The sequence below is a fragment of the Schistocerca cancellata genome, chromosome 11, assembly GCF_023864275.1.
Source record: "Schistocerca cancellata isolate TAMUIC-IGC-003103 chromosome 11, iqSchCanc2.1, whole genome shotgun sequence".
NCBI classification, from domain to species: Eukaryota; Metazoa; Arthropoda; class Insecta; order Orthoptera; family Acrididae; genus Schistocerca; species Schistocerca cancellata.
Genome location: NC_064636.1, coordinates 104,033,386 through 104,047,192, shown reverse-complemented (window position 1 = coordinate 104,047,192; position 13,807 = coordinate 104,033,386). Strand labels below are relative to the sequence as shown.

General features: G+C 39.9%; 1 protein-coding gene across 1 annotated transcript in view; it reads right to left on the bottom strand.

Moving 5' to 3' along the window:
• Positions 1-13,807, bottom strand: part of LOC126108285 (uncharacterized) — a 235,549-nt gene that overhangs the window by 192,404 nt on the left and 29,338 nt on the right. The window contains exons 3-5 of the mRNA XM_049913509.1: positions 8,528-8,734; positions 1,658-1,683; positions 1,040-1,246 (exon numbers count right to left, since the gene is read on the bottom strand). Of these exons, the coding sequence (XP_049769466.1) occupies positions 1,040-1,246; positions 1,658-1,683; positions 8,528-8,734 (440 nt within the window). The remainder of the gene's footprint in view (positions 1-1,039; positions 1,247-1,657; positions 1,684-8,527; positions 8,735-13,807) is intronic.

The following is a 13,807-nucleotide window of genomic DNA, read 5'->3' as shown; positions in this document are numbered from 1 at the left end:
GAAAAAAAAAACCACTAATTGGGTTGGGGGTATTGCCTCATCCACCATATTCGCCCAATTTGTGCCGTCATTCCTTCTGATCACAACAACATTTACTAAGGAGCAAAAAATTTGAAAATGTGGATGATGTATAAAATGCCATATCTAGATATTTTCCTCAAAAACCAATTGATTTTTATTGATCCAGCATAGAAAACTTGCACACTACAGTACAAAAGGCTGTCGGTAACAAGGGTGATTATATCACTGATTAAAAATAAAACTTGGTTAACAATTTATCTGTTTGACTTGGATAAAAAAAAGGACATTACTTTCCCTAATATAAAGTATTTTGTACATATTAGTGGATAGTGTTCTACAAGGTCACTGGCTCTATTCTCCCCAGTAGCTCAAATATTTAAACTTTTACTTTAACTCTACAATTATCAGAAAATAACATATACTGAATGATAATTTAGAACAAAAATAAAGTATCTTTATTTTGATTACTAATTACATGAAAATGTGGGTAATCATGACAACTTAAAATTTTGTACAAAAATGAGAGAGAGGGAGAGAGTGTCTTTGAAATTAGGAAAAGAAAGTTGCTTCAAATGATAATTGAACCAGGTACCATGCAAATACAAGACTAGAACTCTACTTCGTAAGCTACGTGCACTTAAAATCTTAAAAAATTTTTCATACTCAATAGCAATCAGAAACGTTTGAGGCGGATTTTTCCACGCAATTTTGAGACACCGTTTATGAAACTAATGTACCAGCACTGACCTTCAAATACAGTAAACAGGGCAGTGTGTAAGATCCCTTAGCAAATCCTGAGCAGCCCCCTTTTTCTACAGTTGCAATTCCAACAACTAAAAAAAATCTACTTAATTCTTATAATCTCCTACAAATTTTACACAGCACAGTATTGTAGTAGGAGACTACAGGCTACTTTCACAACACAGTAGAAATCGATGTTTTATCTTGACAGTGTGCTGTACTACCCCGTAAGACCGAGACATCGTCACCATCGTCCTCAGTTCGGCGAGCGACCTACCTCCCGCAGACTTGACCCGTCGTCCGGCTCCCCGTTGGCCGTGGTCGCTTCGCTGTCGCTATCCAGCAGGGCGACCCCGGAGTCTACAGGCGATGCCAGTGACGACGTGACCGACGCCATCATCAGAGGGTCGGGGCCCGTCGCACCTGCTCCCGGAGTACTTTTCCCAGATTCCTCTTCTGCCGGTTTTCGCAGTTCCAGTGCCCGCTACAGTGTATGACAGGGGAGCCTCACAAATTTGCCAAATATCTTAGTTTGCAAATCAATTTAATTGTAACAACATTAAAATAAAAATAAAGAAAGATGCAAGCAACCTGAGATGTGAACCTGACATGTTCATAGAATTGAAACAAATTTTCACTCTTCAGCAAGAACTCCTCAATTGTGCCAATCTCCTCATCTCAGAGTAGCACTTGCACCCTACCTCCTCAATTACTTTTCAGGTGTATTCCAATCTCTGTATTGCCTTGCACTTTACAGCTCCCCCTGGTACGATGGGAGTTATTCTCTGATGTCTTAACATATGTCCTGTTATCTCATCCCATCTCCTCATTAGTATTTTCCATAGGTTCCTTTCTTCTCCAATTCTGCTGAGAGCTTCTTCATTTCTTAGCTTACCAGTATACCTAATTCTTCTTCTCCTTCTGCTTATCCATTAATGGATGTTGGCGACTACCGTATTTACTCGAATCTAACCCGCACTTTTTTCTGTTTTTTGTAATCCAAAAAACCGCCTGCGGCTTAGAATCGAGTGCAAAGTAAGCGGAAGTTCTGAAAAATGTTGGTAGGTGCCGCCACAACTAACTTCTGCCATCAAATATATGTAGCGCTACACAGGCATGCTTTGCAAGCACAAAGATAAATACTGGCACCAAAACCTCTGCGTCAGTAAATAAATTAAAAAAAAAGGTGGAAGACGAGCTCTTTTCTCCACCCGAGTTTCGACCACTGCGTTTTCATACATTATCCAACGGAGGAGATAAAAAATTTCATATTGTTCATCTTCGAATGTACCAGCATTTCAATGTACTATGAAAATCCGACTGGCACGGCTGTTGGGATGTTTCTCAATATGGGAAACTCGACGTTTTGAATTTTTTCCTACCTGTGAGAAGAGATGAGGAACTTTTATGAATTGTGAATCACATGCGTTATTCTCTTCACCATAAGAATAATACGAATATAAACATTTTGTCATGTATTCTTTCGTGTTTGCAGCTATCTCATTTAAATCCTGTCTGCCTAATAAACTACGAAATTAGAGTGAGACAACAGCAAACGTGGAAGAGTAGACATATCATGTCATGTTTATATTCGTATTATTCGTATGCCTAATAGTGATACAGTCAGAAATGAAGCACGGCACTTGACTAGATTTTTAAATCTAAAATGACTAATTTCGGAGCAGAATGTAAAGAAGCAAAAGAGACGTCTGCAAAGATTTTTACGGAGAAAAATTTTCGCTAAACTCTCGTTCAGAACATTTTCTATCATATGCAGTCTATTATTTGGTTCTTGTTGATCATTATCAAAGAAAGCAGCAGTGTAAGTAATAACAAATAGCAGTCTCTTGCCATTGTTTCACTAATGAGACGATTCCTCTTTTCTTTTTTTAATTGTAAACGGCGATACTGTGCACATAAGCAAGCCACGCGGCGAGCGGCGACAGGCCGTAAACACTCATTATCAGAAAGCGACAAACAATGCACGGCACAATACAGTAATGCATTTTCAGCTTAGAGTGACGTAAACACCTATAACAAAGAGAACGGCACTTATCAGATCAAAGAAAAATAATCAGTCAATACAAACCAGACGAAGCACGTGAAAAAGGAAGGGTACCCGTATAAATATGGACGGAGCGCCTAACGCATAGCAATGGCTACCTGGTAAAGCTTAACTGCTAAGCTTACGACTCGAACCAAATTACTGTAGCTGTATCGTTATTCATTCGACCTAAATCATGTCTCATATTATAATGGACCAACTTTGTTTCAATTTGGAGGTGCGGCCTAAAACTTTTCTCTCACCTTGAATTTCGAGTCCCATTTTTCAGATGCGGCTTAGATTCGAATGTGGCTTAGATTCGAGTAAATACGGTACATGTTGCATCTTTCTTCTGTGAACCACAGTATGTAATAGCTGGTCTACATTTCATACTTCTGTCCACTGCTTTACATTGTCCAACCAGGATGTTGTTCTTTGCTCTTGTCTTCTTTTTCTTTAAATCTACCCTTCTATTATTAACTGCAGAAGCATACGAAACGCTATCCAAAATTTGCGGGACTGCCACCTGTTGAAAACCTTACCTTTGGCCTAATGGTCACCATCACCCTCGAAGTAGTTCCCATCCGCACATACACACTGGCCCAGCACATCTGCCACTGGTCAAACGTTTTCTGGAAGTCCTGTTATTTGACGAAACCGACGGCCTTTCAAACTGAGTTCCAGTTTTGGGAATAGCGCGAAGTCGCAAGGTGCCAAATCTAGCGAGTACTGTGGGTGTGGTACAACCGCTGTGTTGTTTGTTGCCAAAAAGGTCCCGATGAGCAAGGACATGTGACAGGGTGCATTGTCACGATGCAACAGCCAGTTCCCTTGACGCCAAAGTTCGGGCCGCTGTAGCCACACGTTTCGCGGAGCCGTCGCAAAAGTCACCGTAGTACGAGGAATTCCCTGTTTGGTTGGGTGGGATGAATTCTTTCTGCACAATTCCCTCGGTATCAATGAAAATGATGGTCATGCTCTTCAGTTTGCTCTTCACCTGTCTCGCTTTTTTGGGTCTTTGAGAGCCCAGGCTCTTCCACCGAGATGATTGTTGCTTTGTCTCTGTGTCATAACCGTAAATCCGGCTCTCTTCACCGGTGATAACACGTGAGCACTTTCCCCGAGATCCACACAGAATTTGATGCACACCCACTGTTCTGTTCACGGATCCATCGTAAAATCGTCACACACCTAACATAGAGTATTACGGAAATCACTGTGGACACACAACACATCCTCCCAGCTGAATGTCACTCCGCACACTGACTCGTCAGGTATGCAGCTCTCACCACCTAGCTGTGCAAAGATCTACTACTCCTATTTTCCAGATGGCAGCACCAGTCCCGAAAATTTTGGATTCCACCTCCTATATTTGGTGTTTCGTACTTTATGTCCCAGGTATGCAGTTTTTCTTCTTTTAAGCACTGTCAACATTTCTCGCTGCTTGTTCATTCGCTCCAGTACTTCGATGTTTATTATTCTTGCAGTCCACGGTATTTTAAGCATTCTGCGATAAATCCACATTTCAAAGGCTTCTAACTTCTTCGTTGTTGTCATATTTAGTGAGCCAAATAGAAGCAAGGACCAGATGTAACATTTTACACATCTGACTCTAAGGTTTAGGTCTAGGTCTGGGCTTGCAAGAATATTCTTAAATTTTATGAAGGCATTTCAGGCGTTCTCTATGTGGCATTTTATTTCCAAGTCTGTTCCCCAGTCTTCAAAAAGCCATGTTCTGAGGTATTTAAACTTGTTGACTCTCTGTATGAAAGACCCTTGAAATCTTAGATCTGCATGTTTAAATGAGTCAGACTCTCGTGTGACACTCATAAAATTAGTCTTTTCGATGTTAATATTCAGACCTAGAGTACTGTTGTAATCTCCTACTATGTTGACGAGTTGTTGGAGGTCATCTAAATTATCAGCTATCAGTACCATGTCACCAGCATAGTGAAAGTTGTTAACATACTCTCTGTTAACCTTTATGCCTTTTTCTATGTCATCAAGTGCCTCCTGAAAATACTCTGAGAATATAAGTTAAATAACAAGGGTGACAGTACGCATCCTTGTTGGACTCCTCTACACATATTGACCAAATCTGTGACCTTGTTATCAAATTTAGCCTGTGCTGTATGATTCCAACATAAATTCTCTATACAGCAGATATCTTTCTCATCTAAATCAATTCTTTTGAGAATTTCCATGAGTTTATGATGATGTACTCTATCGAATGCTTTTTCATAGTCAATAAAACAGAGGCCTAAATTTTTACCCTGATCATAGCAGTTTTGTACTAGAACTTTTAGGCGACTATTGCTTCTCTTGTACCTAAACCTTTCCTAAATCCAAACTGTGTCTCACTAATGAATTTCTCACATTTTTCGTGTAGCCTTTGATGGATGACTCTCAGAAATATTTTCTGAGAATGGGTCATAAGACTAACAAGTCTGTGATCTTCACATCTTCTCGCATTCCTCTTCTTGGGTAAGGGAATGAAAGTTGATAATAGACATTCGGCAGGGTAATGACCAGTGTTGTAAATTTTGTTAAACAGTTTGTGTAAGGCTTTGATACCTTCTTCATCAAGGAGTTTAATAAGTTTGATTGGAATTTCATCAGTCCCTGTGCTTTATTGGTTTTTGAGTTTCTGATGGCTTTCTCAATTTCTTTTTTCACGAATGGAGGTCCTGTTAAATTGTTGTTCCTAGAAATCTCAACATTTGGTCTGTCATCTGAAAAGGGGTCCTTAATGTAGTATTCCTATATCTCTTCCTTCTCAATGCTATCTAGAACTATTTTATTATTTTTGTTGATTAATAAGAAGAGATTTTTTCTTCTATATATCCCAGCAGTTTCTTTTAACTTAAGTCTAGACACCCTTAAATAGCACCACCTCTCAAACACTTCAGTTCTCTTCTTTTCCAGTTTTTCCACAGTTCACAATTCACTAGTATACAATGTTTTGTTTGAAACATACATTCTGAGAAATCTGTCCCTCAGGTTAAGGGATATATTTGGTACAAGCACATTGTGTAGCACCAGAAACAGATATTATTTTAAATAAATTAAGTAAAAACAGTACAATTTTATTTTTAATTTATTAATGCTGTGTGCCTACTGATAGCTGAGTTGTGTCGTTATTGCTTTAGGGTACCAAGCTGCTGAGGCTATAATCGCCCCTATCATAACATTACTTTAAATGGTCAATTACCTGACGAAAGTCCAAGTCGATAATACTCGGGGCTTAACTGACTGGAGTAGAGGGATAGCTAAAAATAATCACTTCCCCTTTAAAGTGGATGCTCAAATGGCTGAAAATTAATTTCCTCCACCATATTACTACAACAAATAAAAGGTACAATGGATCTACAGCTTGTGCTGTATCTGCTAAAATATCTGATAATTCAGTAGGCAAATGTACATTTAAAATGTAAACAGTTATAAAATTGGCACTGGATCAGGAAATGGCCCACTGTCAATGGTCATTGGTAGTAAGCAGTACAGTGTGGAGTCTTCACTTGACAAATGACGGTGACTGAAATGACAGTGTCCAATACAAAGTCGAGCTCAAAGTATCTCCTCACAACAAGAAGGGCGAGAGGATGTTGTCCGAGCCATTGCAAGGTGTTTAATTCCCCAGAGTTTGTTCCCATATACGGAAGATCAGTCCTTGTGCCAAAGGGACACGATGTTCCTAAGCACAGCAACACAGAGATCATCTGAAGGAAGAGAATAGCCAAAAGATCTAAGTGTCAGATTGCAGCCCGCATAGCAGCATTGGCAACTTTATTTCCCAACACTGCAACATGACCAGAGCGCCACAAGAATGTCCTATTGGCTCCATAATCAGTGAGCAAGTGGAGGCATTTGTGGATTCATTGTACTAATGGGTGGTATGTGTATAGTACAAAGGGGTTCTGTACGGCTGTAAGTGAATCGGAACATAATACACATTTGAGAAGTCTGTGTCGTCAGAAGTACTGGGTGACCTGATAAGAGGGCTGAAAGCTCTGCAGTAAAAATTGAGCACTGGTCTAGAACCCAGTGTTTGAAGTGTTTGTTGCCAAAGACAAAGGAGAGTCTGACACCACAGTCGATCTTGGAACTGTCAGTGCAGACAAAGGTACTGTCTCCAAGTTGCATGCAAAGTCTGAGAAACTTGCAGCAATAGGTCAAATCTAGAGTAGTGTCCTCGGGAAGCGAACTGAGTCCGAGATGAATGCGGACCTCTGCACAAAGCCGAGGCTGTAGTTGAGTGTGCAGCACATTGTTTTGAAAGTGCAAAGTCGTCAGTTTGATTCTCACTTGTAATAACTTTATTATGACTTAATATTTGTTAAAATACCAACAAAAATAATCAATTTTTGAAAATGTAATGTATAAGGGGCATTCAAAAAGAAACGAGCCAAAGGCATAATTACAGAAACCAGTAGCTGTATGTTAAAAGTATTGACCCTGGCTGTTGAGACACTTGTCCCACTGTAACACAAGGTGGTGAATGATTGTCTCACAAAATTCCCGGGGCTGCGATGTTAACCAGTTCCGCACGTACAGCTGGACGTCATCGTCCGAGGTGAATCGTTTGCCTCTCAGAGCCTTTTTAAGGGAACCAAAAATGGCGTAATCACAGAGAGAGAGATCCGGACCGTATGAAGGGTGGGCGAGAACCTCCCATTTGAATTTCTGCAGGAGTTCCGCGACTGTGTTGGTCGTACTAGGCTTTGCATTGTCGTGAAGCAGAATGACCCCACGGGTCAGATTGCCTCGTCATTCTGATTTTATCCTTTGGTAACGGGTGGCCAAGGTTTGCTGAGCTTTCAAAGTTGTCCCGTGCTGCAGAAAGTGAATCAGAAGGGGGCATCTCGGTCAAAGAAGCACATCCAGATGTACGTGCAGAACTAGTTAACATACATCTACTTACCTAACAGTGGTAGGAGAACACACATATATAGGTAGTAAAATCTGCAAGATTTCAGAGCCCATGACTATCTACTGGCAGAAGAATTGAAGGGGAAGGAAAAGGACTGGCGAGATTTAGGAAATAGGGACGGTTCTGAAAAGTCACCGAGAACTCTCAGTTGGGGGAGAGTTACCCAATGGGATGCTAATTAACATTTAACATATTGACTATTTTTAATAAAACTAAAAATTTTACATTTTTAATTACTAATTGCATGTAAAATTAATTAGAATTTGGTTCAAAAATGTGAAACACCAAATAAAGAAATAAAGTACTTTATTGTTTATATATGCTGAACAGTATTGCTGGTATGTGTGGTTTTCTTCACTTTAATATGTTTCACGTCTTTCAATAAAATTTTAATTTGTTTTCAGGTGAGTTGTACTTAAAAATAAGATAATTTTATTTTTATTTAAAATTCTGATTCAGTATTTGTCAGTCAGCATTTCCATTTAAGAATAAACACAGAATTCAAATGAAATTAAAAAGCAAGTTGCTACAGGAAAGAATCAAACTGGCAACTCCGCAACTACAGCATTTATATGCTATATACTCAATTACAGACAGCTTCGAAGTTAAATTACTTGAAACGTTCTTTGCAAACAGCACCGGAAACACTTTCTGGGACAATTTTTTGAGGTTTTCTTTTTACAGAAATGTGCCATACTGCTCTTGTCAACTCGTGTCCAATCACTGAGCTCTACGCAGTACAAGTACAGAGAAAGTCAGAGGGCTACCGGGTGACATTCAGTGGCCCCTGCGGGGGTAGAGACGCACCTGTCGTAGCAGCCCCCCGGCGACAGCGTCCGCGACCCCGACCAGCTGCAGCAGCAGCTTCAAGCGCGCGTGGTCGCGCAGCAGTGCGCGGTCCCCGTAGTGGCGCGCCAGCGCCTCGCGGTCCGACAGCGCGCACTGCAGGTGGCTGCGCAGCGATCCCTCCGACACGGCCAGCTGCACCCAAGCCTTCCCTGTGAATGCACACGCAGACGTTCCTCAGCACGTGTGGTGACCTTCCACTGTCTTACTATACCCTCAGCACAAAGTTTTGCCGTCTCGAGAACCTTACACTCGAGTGCCCTAGCCAAAACTCTCACCTGTTACTGGTATTCCTTCTCCACTATCAAACGGGTGACTTTTTATTCTCGTTTTACTGTCGCTAACACATTCGGGAGTGCCGACAGTTGGAAGTTTGCCATTATACGTGTTGTGCAACTCTCAGCAGTGTATTTGTGGTCGTTTTGCCTTCTTTATTCAATTAACAAATGAGGAAAAGTAGTGATTTACTGTAGTGTGTGTGACAAATTTTGGTCTCTAGTTTCAAACTGGCTTTCTGATATACGAGGTGTGTTTTTTAAGTAAGTACAGTTTTGAAATTAAAAAAAGATGTGCTAAGATACTTCAATAATTTTATTTTTACGTGAAAGCCTGTATCTTAATCTACGCACTGACGCCATTCCAGTCTGATTCTTGCTTGTTTACGTTGTGTACAGAGCATTTAAGATGTCTCCGATAATCGTGAGTCCCGCCGACTGTGAAGTACGGGCTGTTATAAGATTTCTTAGAGCTACAAGCCAAAAATCGTTCGATATTCATCGTGAAATCTGTGCAGTTTACGGGGAAAACATTATGAGTGATGGAATGGTAAGAAAGTGGGTGAGAGCATTTAAAGATGGCCACACAAATGTGCACGATGAACAATGGAGATGGCGTCCTTTGGTCGTTAATGAAAGTTTGGTGCAGGTATTGGACAATAAGGTGAGAGAAAACAGACGCTTTACGATTTCCTCCTTGCGGGACAACTATCCTACTGTTTCTCATAGTGTTTTGTATGGCATTGTGACTAAGCACTTGAATTACTGAAAATTGTTGACGGATGTGCACAAAACCAAATGTTTAGACAGTGCATTGACTTTCCTCGAGCGGTACCACGACGACGGTGATGATTTATTAAGCCAAATTGTCATGGGCGATGAAACATGGGTGGCCTATGTTACACCGGAATCAACATGGAAGTTGAGCAATGGCATCATTTTGCTGCAACACAAAGCCTGTCCGCATGTGGTGAATCAGACCAAAGATCTTATCACATCTTTTCAATGGGAATACTCGAAATCATCCTCCGTACAGCCCCAATCTTGCGCCCAGTGACTACCATCTGTTCCTGCACTTGAAGGAACACCTGGGCGGTCAGGGTCTTCAAGAAGCGTGCGAAGTCAAAACAGTGGTGATGTAGTGGTTAACAAGTCAGGCACCAGACTTCTATGAGGAGGGTATTCAAAAACTGGTACATCATTATGATAAGTGCGTCAATATTGACAGAAACTATGTAGAAAAGTAGATTAAGGTACAGGCTTTCGTGTAAAAATAAAATTATTGAGATATCTTAGTATGTCTTCATAAAATTTCAAAACGGTACTTACTTAAAAAACACTTACCACGTTAGAAAAGGACACGAAAATAGTTGTCAGATTCAGCGACAAGAAACATCTCTAAAACCTACAAGAGATCTTTCAAATTCAAAAAGCAATAATAGAGCAGAAACACACAATAAATGGACAGACAAACATTAGCAACCAAACACTGTTTAAACTGATAAAACATACTACTGAGAAAGAACAACTCCCTAGACACCACAAAATAATACCTTCCCCTCACCCTGTCCCCACCCACCTCCAGTCAAAAATTACACTGACTGAGCGATAGCAGATGCTCCCATCACTACCAAACAAACAAAAGACAAATGCATCCTGCAATACCAAAACAAAACACATGAAATGGCAACAGAACAATGATACTTCGGAACACAAGACATGTGGACATGTTTAGTGCAGTGAAAGTGCTGCATGCAAAAACGCAGCGCACAAACTTTGAAGAACAAGAAATAAACAACAAAAAAACCATGAGTAATGTAAAGAATAAAAATTGTTTGTATCACTAAGTAAAGCAAGTGAACTGTTCATGACCATAGCACACTAAATTGTAAGAGAAAACACCATACTGTTGGTGACCACTGTTGATGCTTTAGATTAAAGCAAAAGGCATCTGATATTATTAAGACGTTTACTACAGTTGCAAAAGACAGTAATTAACCTATACAAGCTGTTATTTCATTTTCTGTCCTTTACGTGACACAATCAAATGAGCAACGCAACAACTGACCACTTAAAGGGTTCTTCAAAGCGTGTGCCACTTTTTGATCACATAATATATTTTATGAGAATGGAAAAGTTATGCAGCAACAGTGAGACAATTTTGTGCAATTCTAGGGCACAAAGAAGCACCAAATGAATTGAAAGATCGCAGAGTTTTTGCAATGTTCAATAAAACTGGTTCAACAGTGAATGTTAGAAGTTGCGGACAATCACATTCTGGTCAGTATGAGCAAAAAATTTTTGTGGTTCACAACAGCGTGGCTGTTAGTCCAGTGAAGGTTCTTCACAGTTCCAAGAATTGGCCACAGGATATTCTTCAGCATGGCAAAATCTCCACTATGATCAGTTTTACTATCTTTATAGAGTTCTAGAGTTCAATTAAAGCTGCAGCACTAAGAAGCCAATCATTACAAAAAGTAAAACTTTGTTGATGTGGGGGGAGGGGGGGGGGGGGGGAAGAGATAAAACTAGAACTACATGCAAGATTTACTGTAGGTTAATATCCAAAGAACATTAATTTCCAGTTTGAGAGATTTAATTTTTTTTTTTTTTTTTTATTATGAGAAGTGAGTGTTTACATCTTAAAAAATCATTAACTATGTGTTTAAAACACACTGATCTTCTGATGTACAAATGTACATTCAAATTTCCTGAAATATTTGTCTTTTCTGACTGGGGTAAAAAATATCTCACACATGTAAGTCACAAACACACACATATGTGCTTATGGGTTAATCTCCATGGGAAGTACTTTCCTTTTTTAGGTCTGCTCTTTGAGCAGGAATAACTGTGATTATTACCTAATGAAAACTCTGTGGCTGTTGCAAAGTGGAGTTTGTCAGTTTATTATGTTCTATAAATTAATAACATTACAAACAACTAAATTAAAACTCATTTACTTTCATTGCCTTGCAAGTAACAGTAACTATCATCAAGAAGTGACAAAAATGTAGATTCTCTAAATGCAATATTGCTTCCTTTGCCTGTAATCTGAAATAATTTGAGATTAAACTGAAGAACTACGAATACATGAGGATTCAACCAATCTACGGCAACTGCCAACATTTACAGTGAGACTCCTTTCACTCTTATTATATCCATGCGCCAACAAATTAACTGTATTGGCATTAATAGGTAGTGAGTGAAGCAGCAACAAAGGACCACCAATACTGTTTTCAGCATTGCTCTAATGGACTGTTTGTCAATAAAAATGCACACTTTTTTTCTAGCACATGCGAGACTGACAGTTTGATAACTCGTAGCAATTAAAGCAACAGGCTTCTCTTTAATGATGCAGTTATCTTGCTCTTTCCTCCTCAGTCTCATTTGATACATCTTCATTAGTTGTCTGATCTACACAACTAGCCTTCTAAATTTACTGTAGCACCACATTTCAAAAGCTTCTATTCTCTCGACAGCTGAACTGCTTATCGTTCACGTCTCACTTCTGTACATAGCTTCAGTCCAAGCTAGGCACAGGTTGTAGTTAAAGGCTCCGAGGCAGAATCGCACACCTTATAGACTGGAATGCATTTCTCAATAATGGATCAAACAATTTAAATTATCAAGACACATTTTGAATGTTTGCAACACAGATTTACATAATGGCAGTCAATTTTGGAACTGTCGATATCGTCGGACTGTTTTGAACAGGTAGCAGTAACTGCACCTCAAAATGCCAATCAAGTTCTACACAGTAGACATATATGGGCACAGCTTCTTATGGTCCCCCTGAAGGCTCAGTCCTTTCAGTCTAGCCATCCCTCGTCAGATCTACATCGCAGGCAGAACAGATGCCGTACGGGGTTTTGCTGAAGTCCACATTCGGTAGGACTTACGTCGTACGAATAAATGCTGTTTCAAAGCCCTAGCACATTGAGCAGCTCTTGAAAATGCATTGTTGTTTGTACAATTTGTTGTACAATTGTCCTAATGATGGTTACATAATTTTTGTATTCCATTGTTTTGAGATCATAATTTGCATCTTATAAAAGTATAGACAAAACCAGAGAAATCTTAAAACAAAAATAACAAAGCATCAGAAGATGACAATACAATTAATGAATTGTGGCAACACTCCTGTGACAACATTATTCTATGTCTAACAGAAATCGTTAATGAAATTTGGACAACAGCTTACCATCACAATGGACATTGGCATTAATAAATCCACTCCATAAAGGGGGAAAAAAAACTGATCCTGAGAGATCTCTCTCTTGCCAGTGACATATAAGATCTCGTACATGGTACTTTAAAAAGAGCCAACATAATACTCGAGCGACAACTAGGACAGTATCATGCAGCTTTTGGGAAGTTAAGGTGTAGTGCAGAGCAAACAGTAAACCTAAAGAACACAACAGAAATGAGGAGAATCAGAAATTTGAAATATGTGATAACTTCTGCTGATTTTAAAAAGGCACACCACACAATTGATAGAAATATGCTAATCAACATTGTAAGGGAATCTGGACTCGACAATAAAATAACAGAAATAACTGACGAAACTTTAACAAATGCGACATCAGAAGCAAACTTCATGGGGGACCTGTCAACACCTTTTGGAACAAAATCACGAGTAAGACAGGGATGTTGTAACCGCAGGAACAAGCCAAGTCTAATTGCAGTACCTTGAGAATAGCACGTAGGAAGAAGTTAAAAGTTGTAGCGTGGGACGCCAGGCGTGGCCGAAGGGCCAGCCGAGGCGGCACTCAAACCGCTGGGCAGCTGGGTGCTCGATAAGAAAGTAAACAGCCAGCAGAGACAAACGAAAGTCTGTGCAGGGCTCATGATAAGCAATCAAGTAAGGGGTATAAACAGAAAGCACTCCTGGCTAGAGAGAGAGGTCTGGGAGTGGAGAGAGAAAGAAAGAGGGCCCTTGGTGGGGACAGC